The sequence below is a fragment of the Pyricularia oryzae genome, chromosome 2, assembly GCF_000002495.2.
Source record: "Pyricularia oryzae 70-15 chromosome 2, whole genome shotgun sequence".
NCBI classification, from domain to species: domain Eukaryota; kingdom Fungi; phylum Ascomycota; class Sordariomycetes; order Magnaporthales; family Pyriculariaceae; genus Pyricularia; species Pyricularia oryzae.
The window spans coordinates 6,436,282-6,449,978 of record NC_017850.1 but is presented as its reverse complement, the minus strand read 5'-3'; the positions used below and the strand labels follow the sequence as shown (position 1 = coordinate 6,449,978).

The window sequence follows — 13,697 nt, the reverse complement described above, 5'->3', positions numbered from 1 at the left end:
GGATTCCACTTTCTCTCCCTAACCATGGCAGGAACTACCATGCTCTAATAATCACCCGCGGCATCCATATTCGATGCACGAAATCGAGGACAAATCCGATTTTTATGCAATGTGAATTTCTCGTGACCGAGGTTCCATTTGTGGTACAGACGTAATTAATAGACATCACTCAGTCTTTCTTTGAGCACTCAACCAGGACGCTTTCAACGCCCGTGCCCCGGACGCCATTCGTGTCATGGCAGGGGTGCCTTACAGTCTTGTTCATGCATACGACGTTGGGTATGGGGGTTGCAGCACTTCGCTCCATCAACCCGTGCTTGGCGCTGGCTCCCTCCACTATGATTTTTGCCCTACTGTACTAAGGGGATACGGAGTGGATCCTTATTTTATTTTATTCTTCTCGCTGCTTTTTGGTTTATTTGATCTTTTTTATATCCACTCGACATTTCCACTGGCTAATTACTTTGTCACTTGCCAACCTGCCAACTTGCGCCTCGCGTCTCTAGGTTTGCGATTACTGCTTGTAAAGTAGCCATAGCATGTGATTAAAAAGAGCACGGTTCCTGCCAACCTCGGAACGCCACAGAAGAAAAGCTGACGAAGTGGCGGAGGCTATTTAACTTAGAATCGAACAAGCAAATGCCTGGCGTAGATAAAAGTTTGCACGTGCTTACCTGTGCCTTACCTAAGCTGAATTATGTATCTTTCTATTCATTTTTCTTTCACAACTGCCGTTCGTCTGAGCCCTCCAAAAGCAGACGAAGGTCAGTGCGCAAATTTGAATGTAGTTGATACCAGGTACCTGCCTACCTGGGTAGGTGCGTAATTTGACTTGGATCAGAAGCTGCACTACATATAGTAATATAATCATAATAATAAAAATAAAATAAAAAGGGTTCCCCCACATTCATCCGTCATAATAACAACTCACCATTAAGGTGCTCCTCTAGGCGCCGACCAGTCGGTTCAGCTGCCCATTACCGCTTTCCAGTCCAACGTTGGACCGCCGGCAATTTCAATTACAACGGTTGTGGGCCTTTTCTTTGGGTCTGGCAGCAAACTCTTGGTCTTCGACGCAGGTACACGATGCAGGCAAACCCTTGCTTTGGTCTTTGAGATGGGCCAAATCAGATGATTACGGCCCTCGCAAATGTGGTAACAGAGACAAGCTGACACAAACACAAGTCTCAAATCCTCAACAGTTGGACATGACCGAGTGATGGATAACACGAGCAACGTAGACGCAAGGAGGTAGGCGGTTAACTAAGATGCTCTGGATACAGGTACCTTGCATACATACACGAAAAAAAAAGTTGGAGTATCAAGCCAAACGAAACGCCACCAGAACCATGCATCTGTACACCAAGCCATCTATTCAATGGGGGCTTTCCGACTCGCCTTATTCCCACGGCGTGCATGTACTTTGATTACGCACGACGTATCCAGATATTTTGGTTGTTCCCCTGGACGCTTGTTTTATAGGCAGGTACGCGGCTAAGTAAGGTACACAAGTGTGGGGAAAAAACACCAACTGTATGTAGTAAAGTACGGTCGAGACAGGTACGAGTTACCCAACTTACTTTATCGCGAGTTCTGTACGGTAATTATTTTGATAACCGTGCGAGTTTGGCAGATCACCTGTTTAGTGACCTTGATGGCTTCTCCCGGGGCCTGGAGTTAATTGCACCGAGTTCTTTAAAGTGGCTGTCTTACGTCCTTCCCGTGTGTTATCCATGTTTGCCCAGCCACACCAGTTCTTCGCTGTCTTGGATTCCAACCCGCGGGTAGCAGAAAAGCATCTCTCACGAACGCATGAACAATGATCAACAGTTACTCTTTTATTTTATTTTTTATTGCTGTGGTGGACACAGTGCTACCCAGAACCACACCCACCAATTCCACCCGATGTTGCTAGCTGTTTTGGCATGTCCGTGTGTCTGGATACACGCCCCCTACCCTCTTCAAGAACCATCGTCAATGCATGCAGTCAACCGAAAAAGAAGGGGGGAAAGGGATAATAAAAATATAAAAAAATAATAATAAAAATAAAGCACTGACAAGTTTGACCTGTCACGAAGTTACATGGCACCCTCGTGGGACATTACTTGATATTTGTTATTATTATCATGTTCTCAATCAAAGATCATCCACCCCCAGTCCGTCTGATCTTTTTTGATGTGCCTCGTCCTAACTAACTCCCGACCCAACCCACGGTGTTGGTCGTTGGCGCGCATGGTACGGGCCATCGAACTGACCTGAATACAGTATAGCCATGCGCATGATGGGAGGGAATCATGGAATACCCAGCCAAGTTAGCATGATCAGGCCACCAATCGCGAATATTCATCCTTTTCAACACTGGCCATTTTAACCTCGTTCCCAACCATCTGGCGTAAAAAAAAACGGCCCCACCGACACCGCAACTGACTACAGTAGGTGGCCTTCTCTTTTTATTGCCCTCAATTCGAGCCTTGTACCAAGTCAGCTTCGTTCGACTAGTCCCGAATGAAGTTGTTGTCAACCCCAATCCGGACTCTAGAAACCAGAACCGGCACTGGTGTCTTGGCCTTCAGTCAGTGGCATTACTTTTGATCTACAAATGTTCAATGGAGAGCCCTGCAAAGGTGTGGCCGCCATGCTTGTCTCGCATAGGTGCACCTGGAGGCGGAGGACGCGCTCTCTTTTTTTTTCTTTTCTTTCTTTCTTCTTGACTTATTTTCTTATTTTTGCAATCCAATTCATGTAAGATTTCACAAATGTTCATAAATAACAACAACAAGAATCACGAATCTCCAAGCTTTTTTGTATGCTAAATTGAAACGAGCCGGAGAATTCTCATGGCCCATAACGCTCCAGTCCTGAGACTAACCGGCCCGCTAAAAGGTCCTTCCAATTAACGGAAATCTTTTTGCTGCTCGGAATCATGACTATCGTGATTGGATCCGCTCCTTCAACGATTATCCATCCCTACTAGGAAAGATTAGTTTATCGTTGTTATTGTTATTTTATTCACTGGGATTTTTTCTTACTTCTTCCGTCTTTCTTCTTCCAACCTTGTTAACCTAGTTAGTTCCTCGAGATTGTTTGGGCGGTTCTTTTTCATCTCGGTGTTTGCTGCCACGTCTGATTGACACACGGACTGATGAGAGCGGATGAGTTCGCAAATGGCTCCGCAACTTACCTAGCTGCCCCTACCGAAACCCCTGACACCTTTAGCGGATGGTGCCTAGGGTTCATGTCAACAAGGGCATGCGCAGGGGACACTTGCTGGCGAGCAACCCATCCATCGACACCCTTGCTGACCAGCGCCACCCCATGAACGGCGACCAGGAACCCCCAGCTGGAGCTCCACCACATCCCAAGCCTGTCGCGGCTCACACCCCTCCATTTCCAAGCTTCAGCACCGCTGTCCAGGCGCAGGCTACCCTTGCTGCCATCTCAATCGCTCTGCACGGCAACTAATAAGTTGCACAAAATCTCCTCCTCGGAGCTTTTGCGAGAGAGGAAAACAGACTGAAGTTGTTGTCTCTTTTGCTAACTTCTGCACTCGAACTACATAACCGCCGACGACCACGAAGAAGTTTTCTGTAGAGTGGTCTACAGAGAGAAGAGGGAGGGAGAGAACGTACGCCCTGCCGTACCTTTTTTTTTTTATTTTTTTTTTTTTTACTTTTTTTTTTTATTTTTTTGTCCCTCCGCTCTGTACCGAAAGTACCTCGAGGCCCACACACGCGGACCGACGTGACAACAAGCTACTTTAACATCCGTCCATCCGCTTGCCTACCTCCTTAGGTACCTCAACTCAAGGTTGGACAAATCAAAACAGCCAGCCAGCCATCCATCCATCCATCCAGCTTGTTGTGTGTATGTCCGGAGCTTTACCATCCACCATCACCACCACCACCACAACCAGCGCCAGTGACGCCAGGTACCCGACAACACGAACACCACCACCTGATCAGCCTGGACTTGGACGCTTTGTTGGGCCGTCATCCCGCCACTGGGAATCTCGTGTCTTGCTGGTATCTTAAAGGTGTTCCTTGACCGGATCCCTTCCGCCCGTGCTCCGTTATCCCGCCTACCGGTTTGTGCCCTCCGCCCTAGCACAGACATACGAGTCTCTCCGCTCGCCTGCACCCCGCCGACAACGTCGCGCAGCATAGTTGGTGACCCACGGTCACCACTGCACGCCGTAGCACCACCCGCGCCATAGAATCACTGACCTGACCTGGCTGGTCTTCCTGCGCAGGCAGCATCTAGTCCGACTCGCACTGCTCGATCGTGTAGCTTTGGCTACCCCCAGGTACCCGTTCATCGTTGTGGTACTTGCAACCCGGCGCCCTCGCCAGAGAAACTATACACCCGCCGATCTGGAAGACGACACCCCCGGCGCACTAGCACAAGACCTGATTCAGAAAACAACGAGTTCGGTACTGGTTTGTGTCCGGTGCATCGACCTACCTCTGACCTGCATGTTCGAGTAACCAGATTTTCTATCTCTTCCCAAGGTTGTCTTTTTTTTCTTTTTTTCTTTTTCCGGGGGGCTCCAGGAGCAGCCGCCATTCTGGGCGCTAGATTCTTGCACCACACACGGAAGACTTAAGATAGCTCCGAAGCTCTCAGAGTGGACAAGTCCACTATCTCGCACCATTCGTGCCAAACGCAATCCTTGCCATACCTTATATCAGTCAGTCTTTACCGAAAACGAATAGGACGAGCACCAAACCTGCGACAGGGTCAATCCAAGACGTTGAACTGCAGCTTCGTGTACATTCGCAGTGGCATCGAGGGATGTGGTTGCAGTACCGAGGCGGAATCTAAGTTAGTTTGTTACTTGTTCGCGGCTGGTTCGGGCACCAATATCACCACGTTCGATCAGCGCGCGTTATCAGGCCTGGGTGGGTTCTTCAAGACACCGACCCTCTGACGACAACTCGACCAAGTCGAGCCTCCTCCATGCAAGCCCTAAGCCGCCAGTCCGAGACACCGTACCTCCCGCTCGGTCTCCGCCGAGGAGCTCCCGACCTACCAAATTTCTCTATTGACCTGAACTGGACAAAGCCTGAGTGCGAAACTACCACTCGGTCGCGGACGTATCCGTCTCCGCCCATGTCTGGGTCCCCTTCGTTGCCGCCGATATCCAGTCAAGGGGTCGGAGACAGAAACCAGGGAGTCTATCACACGCCTGCCAGTCAGGATGTCCGCCTAGGGACCGCGCCAGCTCACCAGGACTTTGCATCGCACGCTCCCAGCTATCAGCCGCAACCATACCACCTCCAACCCCAAACACAAGCACCACCACACGTCCCGATGACAACGCAAGCTCAAGCCCACATGGGCCCCTACCCACACGAGTCTTTTGACAGGACTCACTATGGCTACGAACGACCTTCGGAAAGCCAGCACCGCCCAACACAGTATCAAGCACCTGCTCCCGGTAGCATATTACCACCCCACCCGTATATGCACCACTCTTCTCTCGGACTTGGTCATGGACATCTTGCCAGCCTTGGCCCTCCTCCCACCCTCTCGGGACCCCCACAGCCATCTTATTCAAACCCGCCGAGGCCTTCACCACAAGAGGCCCATCACTACACCTCCCCGAAAACACAAAGGAAAACAAAAGGCCATGTAGCTTCCGCATGTGTTCCTTGCAAGAAAGCGCATCTTAGGTAAGCCCAGTCATTGCTTTTCCCACTCGGGTACATGTACAAGTACATATGCTGACAAATGATATAGGTGTGATTGTATGTTTAAACCTTTTTCGTTTCCAGTCCAAGATTTTTTCGAACTTTCGATACGTCTATTGGTGCCTCTCGTTTGAAAAAATATCCAATTGCTAACTTGCTGCTTTTTCCCCCTCGTGTGCAGCTCAAAGACCATGCTCAAGGTGTATCAGCAATGGCAAGGAGGACTCATGCGTCGATGTTCAGCATAAGAAAAGGGGGCGGCCAAGATTACGAGACGATAGGGAAGTTAGGTATGACGTGTCTTCCAGACACGGTCCTTCACTTGAAGGAAGCATGAGGAGACCACTCTCGCTCTATTCGCAAGCGCCTCCCCCGAGCCACGTTGGCGGATACGACGATTCGATGAGACGGTCGCAGTCGTACCGAGTGTTGAAGTCGTTGCCCTCCGAAGGGCCGGCTCCTCCGAGATACTTGGAACGTGCATCCGCATCAGACGCCAACATATTCCCGGCGCCATTGTCGATCGCTCCGAGACAACAGGAGGCGGTGGCCTTCTTGACTACCGATTTTGAGGTTGCCAAGACGTCAAGCGGGTTTCTCGACGCTATCGGCCGTCATTCCATCAAAGGCCTCAAGCTGTCTGATGTTGTGGCCTCGACTGATAGAGAGCGGGTGATAGGTCTGCAAACGCAGCTGCAGGATGAACAACGAAGGAAGGAACCGAGCTACTTACCTCCAATGTTTGCCAGGCAGGAGGAAGAGAGGATATTCCATGGACTGGGCTTCAGTCCCGAGGAAATCGCCAGGTTCTCGCTCGACAGACAGGTCTTGTTGACCTTCAATTCGCAAGACGGGCAGCTCAGGACCTGCACTGCTCGTTTCGGGCTCGCCAAGCTGGAATCGATATACTTTGTCGTCATCCAACTGAACAGTGGAGCACGAGCCCACGGCCACCTGACGCCATCACCGCACCCCAGGGACTCGCGTGATAGCCCCTTTCAGTACCAAAGCCCACTCCCTCAATACCAACCTCAACCACCGCAGCCCACTCCTGTCTCGGCAACGTTTGGCTCTTCGAGGCCGCGGCTGGGAAGTGATACCAGTAGTGTGTATGGCGTGAGATCTCAAGGTACCGGTCCACAAATGATGCCGACTCACAGCCCCGGCATGTCTTCATCTTCGTATGCTGCATCGCCCAGCCGCACAGAATACCCGGCCGCGGTGGGATCGTATCAGATACCTAGGAGCGAGCTTCCTCCTGCGACGCGACCTGCCCTTCCGCAGCAACCAACGTTCCAGCTGCCACCCATAAGAAGTCAGCAACCAACCAGCACGACAGCTCCGCAAGAGTCATCGTCTTGGCCACGGGACGACAGGCTCAAGGTGGGCGGTTTGATAGACAACCCAGAGTCTTATAACCAGCCCAAACCGCGATAACCACGAACCAACAAACAATTCAATGCTTGAGCAAGCGGGAGCGGCGAGCTCGACCGCGTGTTACTTTGCGCGGCTGTGATCAGTGTGCTCTCGAGGCACATCAGGCTCGTTTGGCCTTCCGTGGCCATGTTCTTCCACTCCAACCGATAGCCACTAGTGTGACATTTCCCTTCCGACTTCTTTTTCTTTCAACGGCCATTCGACTCAGGATACCCCTTGTACAACGAACGCCATTTTATTTCATGTCGCAGAGTCTCGCAAGACGTCTCTCTCAACACTGGCAGCTCGGATGCCACTTTTCTTGTCATGACTTTGAGAAAGCAGGAGATATACCCCATCCAGGATTATACCTGGAGTCATCCTCATTTTGTCTTTAATCGTCCCTGGAATCTGCCTCTCAGGGTATCCAACTGGTTCCTAGCTCATTTTGTATAGTTTTAATCTCTTGTTCCATGTAAACCTTGTCTAATAGCGATCTGTTCACCGTTGAATCATCGTCGATATGCCTGCTTTTCTTCTTTTTCGTTTCTTTTTGCTGAAACCTGATGAGGCTGGAAGATCCTGGGACGAGAGAGGGCTTCGCAGTAGAATGTGCGGTTCTTGGTGTCTAGACTTGAAAGCAGGATATAACAAGCTGACCTGCGGGTCGAGCATTCAGTTTGGTCTTGTAAACAAAGTAAACCGAGACAGTGCCCGGTGCCCGAGTTGCTGCCGGTGCCGGAACGATGTTGCCGATATCTATATTAAATCAGAAAGTGTGAGCATCAGTCTAAGCGGGCGGGAAGCAACCCGAAATGAGTGTGACTTGTTTGTGTGTGTGTGCAACGACGGACAATGTGACTAGACAAATATCCCAGAAAACAAGTTGTACTGTCAAGGCTAGAGTAGCCAGAAACTAGGAAGCAGCCAGGGATGGGCAAGAAGGGAGACGTGAAGCGGGAAAGGGGCAATGATAAGAAACCCCATAAGAGAGAGGATGGATGTTGGGCACAGGCAGAGGCGCTGGACAGTACACTTACATAATCGCGCGGGGGAAGTGAATTATACCACACAACTAAAGGGTTAAGCTTTGAGTCCGATCCGTGCTACGCGCGGGTGGACCGACTTATGTCTCTGCTAGACGGGCAGAGTGAGGGACGTTGGGAAGAAAATAAAAGAAAAACAAAAAGAAGAGCAGAGTTCTAACATTAGGAACGGGACACATGAGATAGGTTTTTTTTTCTTTCTCAATCTCCTCCCCCCTTTTCTCGACTCTGATGAGGAAAAGGATCGACGAAAAAAAAAAAAAAAAAAAAAAAAGCTGATGGGGAGAAAGGACTCTTTTGCTACTTTAGTACTTTTTTTTTTTGGTAGCTATTGCCCGGAATTTGGGAAGGCCCTGGCTCCCTCCCGCCCACTCGCTCTCCTTTTTATTTTATTGTTTTCCCACACATTCCAGTGTAACATGGCCTCTCCCTCGTGGGCAAAGAAAATGCCCTTGTACTTTGTAGGCGGTTAGTGGTCAACTGGGCCGCCACAGCGGGTACGCCGCGCTATACGCCCGCCCGCCCGCAACATTGCGGATGTATAATTGCTGGGTGTTATAGGGTCTGGATTAGGTCGACAAACACATACATGCGGCAGAACGCCGCGCCGGGTCACCGTTGGGCCAACCAATATGGGGCTGACCCTGTCGTGTGCTACATTGTTGCTGTTACCTTATTCATGCCCTTGTGTGTGTGTGTGTGTGTTTCTTTCTCTCTCTCTCTCTCTCTCTCTCTCTCTCTCTCTCTCTCTCTCTCTCTCTCTCTCTCTCTCTCTCTCTCTCTCTCTCTCTCTCTCTCTTATTCTTCCGCTATAGCTTCTCTTAATAAAACTGTCTGTCAGTACAAAGTAACAAAAAAAAAAAAAAAAAAAAAAAGGCCAACGGGTTGCGCGGCCTGGCGGTCGGATGTCATGCCCAAAACAGAGAGAGCCAGCCACACACACGCACACCTCGGACAGCGAGCCGCTAAGAGTCGAGCCGTGCTAATTTAGAAGAGCAGCATCCCGTCCCTTCCTCATCACCCCCCGGACATTTTTTTTCTTGCATGTGAAGTAATAACCGCAAGGCCACGGAGAGTATCATTCCCCCACGGGCTCCGTTCTCAAAGACACCATAAAAACAGGATTAGACAAAACAAATGAATTAACAGCAGATATTGGGGGTTTTATGCTGGTTTTGTTCTCCTTGATCAATCAACAAAATGTATATACTACTATGATGCATAAATCGCAATATCGGAGTATTAAGAAGATCCCCCAACTTGTATTGAAACAAAAGGCGGGTACGAGTAAACAAACATTGATTTGCCCATTTACCTTTAAGTTTTTGGTCCCTCGTCTGTTTTTGTCTTTTTTTTTCTCCGCGATACGCTCAGCAAATGACCTGGCGCGCTCCCTGGCATCGGAGAATTTTTTTCAAATCGCGTGCAGGGGGGTTGGGGGTCTAAGAGCCGCAGCAACCAGCGATTGAGAGCTGTTCGGGCGGTTACGGTGGGTTTCTTTTTTTTTCGCACGGGAAGTTTCCCCTCTTTTTTTTTTGCCCGGTGTGCGTGTACTGTGCTGTTTTCCCACTCTACTAGCCTTGGTAGCCAGAAAGATACCACGTAAAAAAACCGCGTGAGCATGGGTTCGTAAGTAGTTTGGACCGAAAGCGGTAAGCATTTCATTACAGGATCACACATCAAACCCTTGAAATTACTTTACAAAGTAAAGGGCCTCCGGAAAACTGAAAGGGTAGGATGGATGGATTTGAATGATGCTGCGATGTCACTTTGCCCGCTCGCCAAAACCCCGGCACGGCAACTTGGACTATACCGCTTTCTTGCGCCTGGCGGTTCTTTCATTTCCTGCAACTGCCAATCAGCCAGGGCAAATTCACTTTGGGCCTCATCGAGGTGCTCGACCACGTTGACCATCCCAAACCAGAACAACAATAATACCTGGAGGGCAGGCTGCAGTTGTGCAGCACGCAATGATGCATGTTTTCTGCCGTACCTGGTGAACAGACCTACGAAGACTAAATGTAGTGCGTCCCTCTTTATAGTCTTTGTAGCAAACAAAAACCGTATTTTGCGAACCTGACGAGTCTGAATTGTCTTGCGTTGAAATCGGGGGTAAACTTATCCGACCGATTAACGATAATCGATATTTATGCAGATGAGAAAATGGGCGAGCCTTCGGCCTTTGTTACGAAGTATGTTTCCCAAAATCTTCAACACACTAATACCGGTACTACCATGCTCGGACCGGGCTGCTGTCAAATGACCTTGTCCAAGAAAAGATGGGCCGGTGTTGGGGTGAGAGGATGTAACGTCATAATATACAAGATAGATAGGTATGCAGGTCCAGTTGACGTGTGGCCCGAGTTCACAGTGCAGACACCGAGCCCAAGCTTGATAGGGTAAGTATATATGAATGAATATCGCTTTGTACAGGGCAATCATCCGAAAGAAGCTGCCCATTTTTATCCGTCGGCTTTTGCACAACCAAAAGGAGAATGAAAATGGTGGCCGGAACACAATTCGGGAAGAACTGGTCGGGTGCACTATTGTGATGGTCCGCGGCAGCAGGTTCGTTTTATTCGTATCCGATCTTTGGTCCTTTCTTTTATTGCCCGGATCTGTGTACAGTCTGTTACTCTAATATTATTCCAGTCTTGTCCAGGGGCTGGAAAGTTGGGATGAGACCGTGGCACGTCAGAGTCGCGCCACGTTTCTTTAATTGTTTTTTTTAGACTCGAAAGTCAAAGAATACCTACGTACCTAGGTACCAGGTAGATATGTGAAAGAGGGAGAAGGAAAGCAAGAGAGAGAGAGAGAGAGAGAGAGAGAGAGAGAGAGAGAGAGAGAAAAAGATCAAAGAAACATGGAAATAAGGATAGACGGCAAACAAGGCAGGAGCCACCACGTGATCTCGTGAGGACTTGGTGTCATTCCCAGCCTACCCCCACCTCCCGAATGTGCGATGATTGCTGTTGCTGCATTGTCAAATGCGAAGCGCGACGGGCGCTTTTGATCGAAATTTGACGTCCATTCAAATGCCAATTCAATTTCCCGCATTTGCACGCATGGTCTTATACATAAACGCCTGATGGTAAACGTGAGCGGCAGTCATGGCGGACTGTGCAATGGAATTGGATGATTCGTCTAGAGGAACCAAGAGAAAGGCCGACGACCTGAACCTGCAAGAAAATGCATCCAGGCGAATCAAGGTATCCATCCACCCATCCATCCTTCCAACCTCTTATCAATCTCTCAATTTCGCTTGGCAGCGCTTGGTCAAGAGATGACACTGACCAGTGCTGCTTCCGCTTGAATTGCATACAGGCTCTTAGCCAGGATGTGGTCAACAAAATCGCCGCCGGGGAGATCATCGTCGCCCCGGTCCACGCCCTCAAAGAGCTGATAGAAAATGCCGTTGACGCTGGCTCCACTTCGCTGGAGGTTCTTTGCAGAGATGGCGGTCTGAAAATGCTGCAGATCACCGACAACGGCTGCGGCATCGAAAAGGAGGACCTGCCAATCCTGTGTGAGCGCTTCACCACCTCCAAGCTTCAGACCTTTGAGGATCTTTCTTCCATTGCAACCTACGGCTTCAGGGGTGAGGCGCTGGCAAGCATCAGTTACATCGCTCATCTTACCGTAACCACCAAGACCAAGGATTCCAGCTGTGCGTGGCGGGCGTATTATGAGGGTGGCAAGCTCGCTCCCACCAAGCCAGGCCAGCCTGCGGATCCCAAGCCCGTCGCAGGCAGGCAAGGCACCCAAATAACTGTAGAGGACCTCTTCTACAACGTCCCCAGCCGCCGCCGCGCCTTCAGGTCGTTCTCGGATGAGTACAATAAGATCATTGACATGGTCGGCCGCTACGCTGTCCACTGCAAGGGCGTGGCCTTTTCCTGTAAAAAGCATGGCGAGTCGACCACGAGCATTGCCGTCCAAGCCGGTGCTACGGTTTCAGATAGGATTCGGCAGATATACGGCAGCAGTGTCGCGAATGAGCTCATCGACTTCAGTACATCGGACACACGCTGGGGCTTCAAGGCGAGCGGTTGGTGTACCAACGCCAATCACAGTGTCAAAAAGACAACGCTGCTTCTTTTCATAAACAATCGCTGCGTCGAATCCACCAACGTCAAGAAGTCGCTAGAGCAGACCTATGCCGCGTTTTTGCCCAAGAACGGACACCCTTTTCTCTATCTGAGTCTGGAGATCGACCCTCAGCGCGTTGATGTAAATGTGCACCCGACCAAGCGAGAAGTCAATTTTCTCAACGAGAATGAAATAATTCAGGCAATCTGCGAAAACCTTCGCACTAGACTGGCCGCCGTCGATACCAGCCGCACTTTCAGGACCCAAACCCTACTCCCTGCACAGGACATCAGCACTGTAGGCTTAACCACACCCACCAATCCTCGCAGGGACGCAAGAGCAGCCACGGCGTCGTCCGCAGCAAAGAAACTTCACACTCCTGCTCGCCAATATGAGAATAATCTCGTTCGCACAGATACCAACGCTCGCAAGATAACCAGCATGTTTGCCCCAGTCGCTGGTTCATCCCGCTCGGCAGCAGCAGCCACTGTCACCACACCTGCCAGCACAACTCAGGCAGCTGCTGCCTCACTTGCCGCACCGGAAGCCATTGAATACGAAACGTTGGAGCGAGGCGTGGTTCCTATCAAGCTGGCTTCCGTCAAAGAGCTCAGATCTGCCGTGCGCGAAGATATGCACCACGGGTTAACCGACATATTTGCTAATCACACGTTCGTCGGCATAGTAGATGAGCGGAGGCGCCTTGCCGCCATACAAGGTGGTGTGAAGCTGTATCTCGTAGACTATGGACGCGCCAGCTTCGAATACTTTTATCAGCTAGGGCTCACCGACTTTGGAAACATGGGTGCCATTTGCTTCTCACCGCCTCTAGATATTAGGGAGCTGATACGTGTCGCGGCTGAGCGTGAGATGAGCCAACGCAAGGATACCAGTGACGAGACGATGGTTGACGTTGACGAGATTGTGGAGAAGATAACCAATCAGCTAACCAAATTCGGCCCAATGCTCCTGGAGTACTTCAACCTCGAGGTCACTCCCACTGGCGAGCTGGTCAGCATACCGCTGCTTGTCAAGGGCTATACGCCGCCCATTGTCAAGCTGCCACAATTTCTGTTCCGTCTGGGACCACACAATGTCGACTGGACCGACGAAAAGGCGTGTTTCGAGTCAATACTGCGGGAGCTAGCCTCGTTCTACGTACCCGAACAATTACCACCAACTGCATCCATACAAGACAAAGGTGCGGATGAGAATGAGGCGGGCGACAGCAGCCAGCCCAGCCCCTCGCCTGATGAAGAATCAGAAATCCCCGGAACGAAAGCAGTTGATCAAACATTAGAGACTAGGAGGCGAGAGGTACGATGGGCTGTTGAGCACATCATTTTTCCAGCCTTCAAGGCTCGACTAGTGGCCACCAATACGCTAATGAAGTCTGGGGTCTTGGAGGTGGCCAACCTCAAGGGTCTATACAGAGTATTTGAGAGGTGCTGAACCA

At 50.3% G+C, this 13,697-nt stretch overlaps 5 protein-coding genes across 5 annotated transcripts; 3 read left to right on the top strand and 2 right to left on the bottom strand.

The window, feature by feature from the left end:
- Positions 1 to 169: 169 nt before the first annotated feature.
- On the bottom strand, positions 170 to 934 carry MGG_15857 (uncharacterized protein; the record flags this gene model as incomplete). Its single annotated transcript, XM_003715267.1, has 4 exons — positions 170 to 358; positions 675 to 685; positions 811 to 844; positions 932 to 934. The coding sequence occupies 4 exons, from the start codon at positions 932 to 934 to the stop codon at positions 170 to 172; spliced, it is 237 nt and encodes a 78-aa protein (XP_003715315.1).
- Positions 935 to 2,559: 1,625 nt separating this feature from the next.
- Positions 2,560 to 4,315, bottom strand: MGG_12350 (uncharacterized protein; the record flags this gene model as incomplete). The annotated part of the gene is made up of 4 exons (XM_003715266.1): positions 2,560 to 2,970; positions 3,182 to 3,430; positions 3,630 to 3,641; positions 4,224 to 4,315. The coding sequence occupies 4 exons, from the start codon at positions 4,313 to 4,315 to the stop codon at positions 2,958 to 2,960; spliced, it is 366 nt and encodes a 121-aa protein (XP_003715314.1). The 3' UTR covers positions 2,560 to 2,957.
- Positions 3,643 to 7,973, top strand: MGG_12349 (uncharacterized protein). Its single transcript, XM_003715265.1, has 4 exons — positions 3,643 to 4,084; positions 4,250 to 5,672; positions 5,740 to 5,747; positions 5,872 to 7,973. The coding sequence occupies exons 2-4, from the start codon at positions 4,957 to 4,959 to the stop codon at positions 7,125 to 7,127; spliced, it is 1,980 nt and encodes a 659-aa protein (XP_003715313.1). The 5' UTR covers positions 3,643 to 4,084; positions 4,250 to 4,956; the 3' UTR covers positions 7,128 to 7,973.
- Positions 7,974 to 9,773: 1,800 nt separating this feature from the next.
- Positions 9,774 to 10,871, top strand: MGG_12348 (uncharacterized protein; the record flags this gene model as incomplete). The annotated part of the gene is made up of 5 exons (XM_003715264.1): positions 9,774 to 9,781; positions 9,864 to 9,884; positions 10,195 to 10,344; positions 10,586 to 10,720; positions 10,805 to 10,871. 5 exons carry the CDS (start codon positions 9,774 to 9,776, stop codon positions 10,869 to 10,871), a joined length of 381 nt encoding a protein of 126 aa, XP_003715312.1.
- Positions 10,872 to 11,620: 749 nt separating this feature from the next.
- Positions 11,621 to 13,693, top strand: MGG_07121 (DNA mismatch repair protein mutL; the record flags this gene model as incomplete). Its single annotated transcript, XM_003715263.1, has 1 exon — positions 11,621 to 13,693. The coding sequence occupies one exon, from the start codon at positions 11,621 to 11,623 to the stop codon at positions 13,691 to 13,693; it is 2,073 nt and encodes a 690-aa protein (XP_003715311.1).
- Positions 13,694 to 13,697: the final 4 nt, after the last annotated feature.